Below are 11187 nucleotides of genomic sequence, written 5' to 3'. Positions count from 1 at the left end.
CGAGGGAGCAGCAGGTACAGAGCGCTTTAATTCCTCGTTGTATTGTAGTCCTATAAAGTGAATTCAAAAAGGCATTCTTTTTCTTTGAAGCAACAAAGGCTAAATAATTTGTTATGTTTTTTTTTTTTTTTTTTTTTTTTTTTTTATTGGTGCGGATGACACGCAGCATATAGCCTATTATAAATATAATATATAAATTATGAATTTTTACATGTATAAATATAATTTATGAATGAGTGTACATGTTTATTAAATAATTAAATATATACATACAGAAAGAAATGCCTATGTAATCATATTGTATTTATTAAATATATAGCCTATCTTTATACATATTAAATATACAACATTCAAACTTAAATAATGAAAGTACTGTCTAAAAGAAGAAGAAGAAAAGTACTTTGTCTTATCAATTACCTTTATTTAAAATCATATTTTGCTATCATTTAAGTTCAGTTTTACATTTGTAGTACTACTTTTAATACATTCTTGTCTTTGTTTAATGAAGCAGCTGTAACTTTTGGAGCTTCCCATCCTTACCATTAGAAATGGTTAGATCTAAAAAGTGAATGGTTGTTTTGGAATGTTCCATGCACAATTTTACATTCCTATCATTATTATTCAAGTGATCATAAAATTGTAACAGTTCTTCATAAGAACCACCCCATATCAAAAGAATATCATCAGTGTACCTCCCCCACCATTTTATCTTGTCACTGTATCTGTTTTAAAATCCAGACAACTGCTTTTTAGACACATTAGATGTGCAGCAATACTGACAAATGAAGAAAACAAAATGTAGGTGTTGTGTGAATATGTTGTTTATGAATATATGCATTTTCATTACATTAGCACCTCAGGACTATTGCACCTCTCATTAAAAAACCTCAGAGCTGTCCCTGGAAAGAAGTTTTAATTTGGCTGGGTCAAACACTCAGTATCCATCAGGATATCCACCTTTCCTGGGGTCAGATGCAGCACAGATTTTGTTCTCCTCTCGTACAACTGCCTGGACCTTTCCTACTGAAGCCGTTTTATTTATGATGTGATTCTTCAGCCTCAAGCCATCAGTTACATTCTGCATTCACAAAAATACAACACAGAGGAAAAATTTGAATAATTATCACTTTGCTAACTTTGTGAATATGATTATAAGAATACATCTTATATTAAACTTCCATAAGAATTCTACCTCATCAAAGCCACCTTCTACACATGTTGTGTTGGGATTAAACTGATTGTGAACTCTAGGTTCATTAACAGCTTTCTGAACATCATAGTCAAAGAACATGTAGTTCAGGATCACCTGAGACGAGGAACACAGGCAAAGAAAAATGTAAATTTCAACAAATGCATTTCCCATCACAACAAATATATTACTGAAGCACATAACCTAAAGTATGCCTAAACAAGGTCAATTTCATAGTATTGACAATTGATGTGTGCTGTAGATCTGTAATGAATTTTATCATTTTTAAGCAATTCTTCTGTGATCTGTTAAGGTATTTTTTGTTACCTGAGCAACTGCGGTTGTGATTTGTGTCCCACCTGAAGCTCCAACAACCATTTTTACTTGTCTGCTGTGTTTGTCCAATATTATTGTGGGAGACATTGATGAAAGTGGCCTTTTACCTTGTCAAAAACAAATACGCATTATGCAATATTTTATAGGTGGTATAATTTATTATTGTAGCTAATAAAATAAATGGCATATGTTTTTTTTTTTTTTTTACCTGGTTTAATTAGATTGTGACTCTTTTCAAATTTAAAATCAGTGAAATCCTTCATCTGGTTATTAAATATAATGCCTGTTGAGCGGGACATCACCTTAGAGCCAAAGCTGAGAACACAAAAAAATACATTATAACATATTATTTATAAAATTATTAAAGGAGGTTTCAGAGAACATGGTTTGGCTGAAATATTGCCCTCCTCTCCCTTACGGAATGAAAATATATTTCCATATATTTATGATCAATATATTAAGTGGTGTAAATATACTGAATAATATATGGATGAATATATTGCATATAGCTTTAATATATTACAATATATTGAATAATATGTAAGGAATTGACGCTTTCATATATTGAAAAATGTACAATATATTTACACTGTAAAAGTGAATTAGTTGAGTGTACTTAGAAAACATGAGGAAAACGATTGCCTTGGATGTTTTACTTAAAGTTGTAAGTTTCTAATATAAAAACATACAAAAGTGTGTTGGGAAAATGATAGATCGTGAGCTTAGAATTATAAGGTTCTATCTCCGTTTAGGGTAGTTCTGAGATATTGAGCATCAAAGTTTTTACATCCCAGCTGGCAATGGAGAGATGGAACCTTTTTATTTGATTAATAACTACTAACAAAATATTTTTTTACAAAAATAACACCACACAGGCATTAATAAACACCTAATGGATCAGATTATGTCAAAACTCAATTTCGACCAAAAGTGGAGATAGAACCTTATAATTCTAAGCTCACGAGATTGCATTTATTTGTATTTATTAAACTGCAATTACTTTGTATGTGTCTGAAACTTAATTGAATAAATAAAAAATTACCAAAATAATTAATGGAAATGACTGCAATACAGTTATTGCCTTTTAAATAAAACAACATGCAGCAAATCATTAGTATTCATGAGCTGTGTCCCAATGTGAAGGCTGCAGGTCGTATTTGAAGGCAGATTGGCCGTATTTGAAGGCCGATTGCGTCACAGTGGCGCGACGAAGGACGTCCCAATTCAAAGGCTGCATCCTTGGAAGGTCGCATTTGAAGGCCGATTGCGTCACGCGGCTCGATGAAGGCTGTCCCAATTCAATAGGCTTGTTTGAGATGCGCCTTGCCTCGCCTGAAATGTAGCCGAGAGTAGGCGGCTGCAGTGAGAGGAGGAGTGAAAAAAGCGCAGGCAAGCCGGACAGATCTCTCTTCTCGTAGTGGATCTGACACCTGCGAGATCAAAGATGGATATCGCGGGATTCACGCTCGTGCACATTGTTGCTAATAAACTGGATGTAATCAGAGCCCGTCTACGGAGAGCCTGTCCACTCCCTATTAAGCCCTATTGTACCGAATTTTGGTTGTAGTACCACCAGAGTTCCACTGGGGGCGCTCGCCATGAGTGCAAAATGAATGGGAGTCAATGGGGCTAGACGGCTAAATTTGTCTCCCTCACCCGATTGCCGTTGAGAAATCTCAGATGTGATTGTAGATTTTGCAAGTTCAACATGGGTTTTAGGTCGAAAGTTGAATGAACGAGTACTTATGTCGTTTTGATTTCTTACAGGTTGAGTTGTTGTTGCCCATGACACGCTAGCATTCTGCTAATGACGTCAGCATTCTGACGTCATTGACATTTTGAAAGACTTTTTTAAAGCAAATAAGTGACTCTAAAAAATCTAACACCCAGCAATGTGTAATTTCTTTGCATCTCCTTTCGAATACAACATTCAAATTACTAGACAAAAAATTATATCCTGAGAAAAGTGGATTTTGAGGGGTATACCGCCATTGACCTCCATTCATTCTGCACTCGTCCTGTGAGCGCCCTCATATGGAATCAGAGTGGAACTGCAACCAGTTCAGAAGCCGGAAGTGTAGTGAGAGTGAAACTTCTCGCCATATTAGACATTCTCTGATGTAATTCAAGTTCTGTTGCTTTTATATGAAAATAAATAAAATGAAGAAGATACCCAAAGTACTTGTTATTTAATTCCATTCCAAATACATGTTTATCAATAATTTTTTCTTAAATACAGACGTGTTTTTATTTATTTATTTTTTTTTTTAAATTAAATTGCATAACCCAAAGAGATCGCACTGTCAGATAGTTTGGGAATATTCACACATAACATATACACATAAAACCTGATATTAGAGTTTTAAAATCAAACATTTTAAAAGAGAACAATACATCACAGTTGTTTAAACCAATGAGCATTAAGCTGTGTCGTCAGCAAGTCGTTTCCCATCGTGCTTTTGATCAGCGCAGTCGGTGGAGAGCAACTGCGCTCGACTGCAGAATCCGACACGTGCGCCTTGCGATCGCGAGAGATTTTTGACATACGTCAGCATGACATCAGAGCAAGGCAGACCGTACTCGGACACATTAGGCTTGTTCGACTTCATGCAGCTCTGTGCAGACCGATCGGCGGCTGACTTGAAGCAGTGCATGCCGGTTAGAAATTTTGTCCGACTTGATCCAGCGCCGACGCCACGTGACTGTGACGTATGCCATCAAAGTATCGCGAGAGCGATTCGAGAGTAGCCGGAGAACTCAGCCAGCGCAGCTTCTCAAGAGCGACTGCACTGGGCTGCAGGAGCTCTGATGACGACACAGCTGTTCCACGATTGGCCAAATCCATTGCATGACAACGATCACATGTGTTGCGTGTTTATTCAAACACCTTTAGTTCCTCTAAAGCGCACAAATCAGTTTTTTATAACAGTAAACACTCTTTTCATGTAGTTGTGATGTTATATTGTGTCATGTTTATCAAAGTAAAACTGATTAAAAAACGTAGACTCCACTTCATTGATAGTAGCTTATGTTGAACTTTATTCTTGTTCAAACAGACGCTGTGTGAAGCAGGACATACATAAAGTATTGAATGAAAATGTCTCTGAAACATTATTTGGCAAATATTGCATTTATTTCACTTCAGCTGTGGTAAAGTATGCAAACACCACGTGAGCGGTCACTACGGGAACCAGAAAGTGTCCGACTTCACATCTCCGTTTGCAGCTCCTCCCCGCCTGCACGCGGCTACTCTCGCCGATCGGATACATCCAGCCGCAGCCGATGTCGAACACACCTATTTCTAACCGGCATGCATCTCCTGCTGATCACCGGTGATCGGTTCTGCGCAGATTTTGCTCATCTCAAACAAGCCTAATTCTGCATCCTCCGAAGGCCGTATTCGAAGGACGGTTGCGTCATCGCGCCGCGACGAAGGCTACCCTGATTCAAAAGCGACGCCAAATGCGCCCTTCGTTTCCCCGTGAAAGGAAGGATACATAAATGGACACTTAAGCCGAGTTCAGACTGCACGATTTTCAAAGTAGTCGGGTCACTGTTCTTTTCACACTGCGTGACTATCTGGGGTAACATTCAGTTGCTGGTGTGTTCACACTGTACGATGCATCGGCGATAAGAGGTTTCACACTGCATGACTTTCAGGAGGAAGAATCGCCGACAACTTCTGTCTGGTCCGCAAACTACGTTTCGCAACCAAACACAGCGAGAAGTGATAAGGAAATAGCGCAAAATCCCGCGTGCGTAAGACCGCAGTTCTCGCGCGAGACTGAAATTGTTATTAAAAATGATAGCCCATTATCCAAATTGTCTGTGCACTGATTTGCAGCGGAAAGGAGAGAAAAAAAAAAAAAACATATTATGCATGAGGAAATGGCTGGGAAGACAAGGGGACCAAGGACTGTGTGTTCTGCAAAGAGAGTTGGGGGTAAATAAATAATTTTGCAATGTGCTGCTGTTGCTGCTGGTCAAGCAAATGTTTGTGCTTTGTTTCTGTTTGATATAATTGTAAATATATCTATTAAAATACTATTGTGGCCTATAACTCCTCCCCGAACTCCCCGCTGCTCTGTATCTTGCTCTCTCATTGGTTTCGGTCATCGCCGATGTAGTTTTCAGTCAGAACACTTTTCACACAGCAGGATTTTGAATCGCCGACAGGTCCAGATATTTAGCATGCCAAATATCTCACGGGCGTCTGCGACTCGTCTGCGATTCTCTCAGATCACGTCTTTGCTCATTCATACTGCGTGATTGTCACTCGCGTGAACGAGCACCGATTTGCCTGTGATTTCAGGCATTTGTCGGCGATTTCTCAAAACCTGTCGGCGAGCCAAAATCGGGGCTAAAATCGTGCAGTCTGAACTCGGCATTAGCGGCCTATACATGGATTTCTCGGCGACGTCATCACTGCTTGCGCACGCAACCGGGAGGCAGAAAGACTCGCGGTCTTCGTACTGGAGTAAAGGGTTTAGGCTATAGCATAGTGGTGGTGTTGTCGATAAGTCAAAATACCAAGGAGTTGTTGCTTAATTTATTTACATGCAGGTCTATCTGTTGTTTTTCTGCTCATTTAAATTATACATGTTGCAAGTAATTCCAAATCTAGGCAATTGGAAGAGTGGGACAGAAGGAGGAAGTTGTATGTTATATTCTTTCTATTCATAATTTGACGAGCTGCACATGACCACATAGCACGTAGTTGTATGCATCAAGGGATTTGTACACTAATCATTTCTCTTATACACACTTGCTTGAATAAGATAATTATGGCTATATATCAGGCCATACAATTGCTGGCCACTTCTTGTCATCCACAATATACCGTATTGCGTAGGGATCCGGCAAGATCTCACCATTGCTGAGAGTAAGTTTTATTGATTATTTTTGCCGCTAATGCCACGTAGTTTTTCACCTATATTTAACAGCGCTTCGTCAGAAGTACAAATACAACAGCCGTCTTTTAAATCCTATCCAATGGTTGAAAGGAAAGGAGTAAACACGGTCACTAGTAGGTTGTGACGGCTGTCAATCAAAATGTGGAGCGGTGTATTCGTTCCATGTGTTTCCTGTCAGAAAACAAATAGATAATTTGGTAAATTTAAATTTAACAGAATTTATCAACTTGTTGCCTGCTGTGGTTGTTTTAATTCACATCCTTTCTAAAAAATATGAACGTTTTTGGTTTAATATATTCTTAATATATAAGACTGTCAGTGATCTAATTTCATGTTTTATATTTTATTTGTTCATTGTTTATTTTGTTGAGTTTTAGTTGGAGTTGGTCAGAACTGTTTAAAAAATATAATAATAATAATAATAAATTATATATATATATATATATATATATATATATATATATATATATATATATGCGCATGCATGATGCCTGCTGCCTTTGGGCTCAGTGATGTTGAATTTAAAAAGACATGTTATGTTACATAGTGATGTAATGGTGTTTTCTGGAAGGAAAGGAACTAAAGAACAAAGAATTTTTATCAGCTGAAAGGCAGAATACAAATGTTTTTATTAAATTAGATAAACATCATATAACAGTTTCAGGTTATGTTTTGGTGTTGGTAACATGTCCCACATTGTCCCACACAAACTTATAATCGTCCCACATTTGGTTTGTTTGATGGTGGTCACCCTAATTACATTACTAACTTAGTCTTACATGATAATTCATACATACATCACAGTATGTCCGGATTTTGATTCGTAAACAGTTGGACGTTTTACATAATTTTATATGAAACACAAACAAACAGATCCAACTCTGAAATTGCAGTTATTGAGTCAACAAGAAATTACAAACAAACAATGCGAAATCTACGTTAAAGGTAGGGTAGGTAATCATTTTTCAAAAAAAAAAACATTCCAAATTTGTTTAAACTGTCTTTATATACCAATACATAATTAAAATGTAAGTACTCTGAAAAAGAAAATATAAAAATCGAGTGACTGTAGACCTTTTAATCTGCAATAAACACAGCTCATTATTTCCATTCACTCCACCCCCTCCCTTCTGAGCTCCTTCCAAAGCCACGCCCCCAAAACACATGAACGCGCAACGCCAAACGCTCAGGCTGGAACAAGACGCATTTATTACCTGAGACGAGTGGAGAGGAAGGAGCGCAGTACATACAGTGACATCATGTCAGAATCACAGAAACACCTAACTTTATCACTATGAATATAAACAAATAAGATTTCTTTTAGTACTCACTATCAAGCTAGCATATCGATAATGGTAAAGTTTCATTCGGTAACGAGCTATATTTATAAGGCAAAACTAAAAACAGGTTGCATTGATACACGTTTTTCCATTACCATCAGTTACACTGTGAATGTGATGAAGGTGAATTTCGTGTAAGATTCTATTATACGGTGTTTTGCATGTAAGAGTTTCCATGATGAAAACATTGTTGACTCTAATGAAGACTAACGTACACTCCGAGTCCGGAGACAAGTACCGCATCGTCGGTTCGAGGACAGGCCCGGGGTTGAGGGCGAAGCAGAGGAGGTCGTTCAAGAGTGCGGGCAGGGTCCGAGGAAGTAGTTTTTGCCTTTTTTGCCTTCGCTGACTGCATATGCAGGTGCTTTGAGCTGAATATTTCCGGGAACGGTGACATGTGATGAGTGCACGCAGGGCAGCGCGCGCAGTGGGGCTCGGGGCGGGCACGAGACATGAAGGCATCTGATTGGTTCTTTACATTCGCACCGAATGGCAGTGATTGGTAAGAGTTTTTACTGTCCTGCAGCTGCTACAGAGGTCTGATTTTTTTCAATCCTTTTTCTAAACACATAATGTATTGACTACTATCAGGATGGAAGGACCATTTCACCCAGTATAAAAAAAAAGTGTTTCTGAACAGGATTACCTACCCTACCTTTAACAAAAATAAATCTTATATATAATATCTTATATAAAAAAAAAACTTATAGGCCTATAAAATATAAAAATATAATATATATATATATATATATATATATATATATATATATATTTTTAAAGGCATATTTTGTACATGACGACACATGTCCTTATAAGGCCAAGAGAACATGTCGTTTTAACGACATAACATCTCGTTATTATGAGAAAATATGTCGTTTTAACGACATAAACTATTTCATTATTACGAGAAAAGATGTCGTTTTAACGACAAAAGATCTCGTTATTACGAAAAAAATTGAGGGGAAAAAATAATATGTAACGTTAGGCCTATGTGGCAGCAATGCGTCCATAGACAGTAAAAGAAATGGACACAGCGACCCCATTGGAACTCAATTGAGACAAGTGAAGCCCATTTTTAGCGATTTCTTAGCACTTCCTTTCCTGACGCGCAGACTCAAACCGAGCAAAGCTTTACACGGACCACGTGAGCAACCCGTCTGTCTTCTAGTAGCTGTGCCAATAAAAATCTGAATCATTCCCTTCCGAATCTTGCAGAGACGGAGAGTGTGAGTATGAGCTGTCCATAAGCTTGGAGCAGGAGCAATTGGCTACATGTTGTTTATCACTGATTCTTGGGAATTTGGATAAAACAGGTTTTAATTTTGAAAATAAAAAGTTAGTAAAATTACAAAATCTGAAAATATATTATTATTGACCAAGGTCTTGGCTGTTCAGCAATATATCGGTGCAACCTCCTCATTTTGTATTTTTTTCATAAAATAGGCGTTTTTCTAGTTATTACTTTGTTTTTGTCAACGCCGTCAGACACAATAAAAAGCAAATCATTTTTTTTTTATTTGGTCTAATATGTATTTAGAGTTTTTAAATCATTATCTGGCATTCTTAGTACACATATTTGCTGTTAAGTGTTAAATATTCACTTTTTTTCATGTTTTATACTGTTTCACGTGTACTCCTTTAAAAGATCTAACATCATACAATGTTCATTTTAAGCCTAAATAGAAAAAGTTATGTTTTTTTATTTAACAAACATTTTTTGTATTAAAAGATACCATTACTTTAATAACTCAACAGCACTGAAGAAACATATTGTAAGCATATTCATTTAAAACAAATAAAACTCCCTCTGACGGTGGTGACTTTAGAACTGAGGGTGGTGACACTAATCTGACGGTGGTGACAGTGGCCTCATTACAACATACAATTCCAAAATGTATACAACTCAAGTCAATGGCTTCTTGCTTAACAACTTTATTTAACTATTTGGTCCAAAAAATAACAATCCTGAGCACTGTGATAAACATTTAGCCTGCCTACTCCGAGCTGGATCGAGTATGGCCTGATCCACCTGACTGTTTGGGGGAAATTCTAGGTGACCTGAGCCCTTTCTCTTACGTTCTCTTGATACTTTTTGTCTATGTTTCCAAGCCTTTCTCTGACTTCTCTTTTCCCTTTCATTCAAGTCATTGCTATTTTTTTAGCTTCCCTTCCTCCACCCTCTTCTTCCATCTTTGCCTTTCCGTTCTGAGGTATTCCTCCTTTAAAGGAGAACTTGGCAACTTTTTTAACTTAATAAAACTGTCTAGAAATAATTTGGATGGTTAAACAACCTGTTCTGGTGATATTGGTGACTTTCCCCGCTCCCCGCAGCATTCCCATGCGGAAAACCAACCTTGCAACTTGGGGACTACCGTCCCGGCAAGATAGAAATTGGAAGTCTCATGAGAAGCGAGAACGAGAAGCGAGAAACACGAACTGCTTTACGGCAATTTGACATAAACACATGCCATATGATACTGTGTATGATGTATTACCCACCTCGGTAGACATAGCTCCACACGACAAAGTTGGCCGGCTACGATAATAACATATGCACATGAGCAGTGGTAGAAAGGGGGAGGAGGGTGCCTCAAGTGAGTTTTTTTTACGACTGTGTTGTGAAATATACGGCCCACAGCTGTAGGGGGAGCTCTTTGAGAAAACACGCGACAACAAAAGTGAAGATCAGCGAAGAAATTACTAGAGTTGCCGAGTTCTGCTTTAACTCTGCCTCACTGTGTATTATCTCTCTCCGCTTCTTTTGATATTCCCTGTTTCTTCTCCTCCACAGATAGCTGCTACCTAGCCATAACTTCCTAAAATACATAAAGTCAAAGTTGATCTAGAGTAATGACTATGAAATTGGGGGGGGGGGGGGGGATTACAGTGAATGTTAGATTTGGTTAAATGTTGTCATGCCATTTTCATTTGGCTTTAGTCATGGGAGATGCATAGCCTACAAGGGATATTGTATGTGCTATATAGGTAGGTAGTAGGTGCACTATGTGCATCCCAAATGACGTAAGCCAAATGTACATGGCATAATAGTGAATTGAGAGAGAGGGAAGGTTACCAATGGTTATACCGCAGTTAGGTCCGGTCTAATTACACTGAACAAAATTATAAACGCAACACTTTTGTTTTTGCCCCCATTTTTCATGAGCTGAACTCAAAGATCTCAGACTTTTTCTATGTACACAAAAAGCCTATTTCTCTCAAATATTGTTCACAAATCTGTCTAAATCTGTGTTAGTGAGCACTTCTCCTTTGCCGAGATAATCCATCCACCTCACAGGTGTGGCATATCAAGATGCTGATTAGACAGCATGATTATTGCACAGGTGTGCCTTAGGCTGGCCACAATAAAAGGCCACTCTAAAATGTGCAGTTTCATCACACAGCACATTCC

At 37.9% G+C, this 11187-nt stretch overlaps 1 protein-coding gene across 2 annotated transcripts in view; it reads right to left on the bottom strand.

Annotated features, from left to right (window-relative positions):
- Positions 1-403: 403 nt before the first annotated feature.
- Positions 404-11187, bottom strand: part of LOC311299989 (glutathione hydrolase 1 proenzyme-like) — a 63110-nt gene continuing 52326 nt past the window's right edge. For both annotated transcript variants that reach the window (XM_084424029.1, XM_084424028.1), the window contains exons 12-15: positions 1734-1840; positions 1517-1632; positions 1193-1306; positions 404-1078 (exon numbers count right to left, since the gene is read on the bottom strand). In XM_084424029.1, coding sequence (XP_084280155.1) covers positions 935-1078; positions 1193-1306; positions 1517-1632; positions 1734-1840 — 481 coding nt within the window. In that variant the 3' untranslated portion in view covers positions 404-934. The remainder of the gene's footprint in view (positions 1079-1192; positions 1307-1516; positions 1633-1733; positions 1841-11187) is intronic.

The sequence above is a fragment of the Rutilus rutilus genome (genome assembly GCF_951802725.1).
Source record: "Rutilus rutilus genome assembly, chromosome: 11".
Taxonomy (NCBI): Eukaryota; Metazoa; Chordata; class Actinopteri; order Cypriniformes; family Leuciscidae; genus Rutilus; species Rutilus rutilus.
The sequence above is the reverse complement of the archived record's forward strand: the minus strand, read 5'-3'. Positions and strand labels throughout refer to the sequence as shown.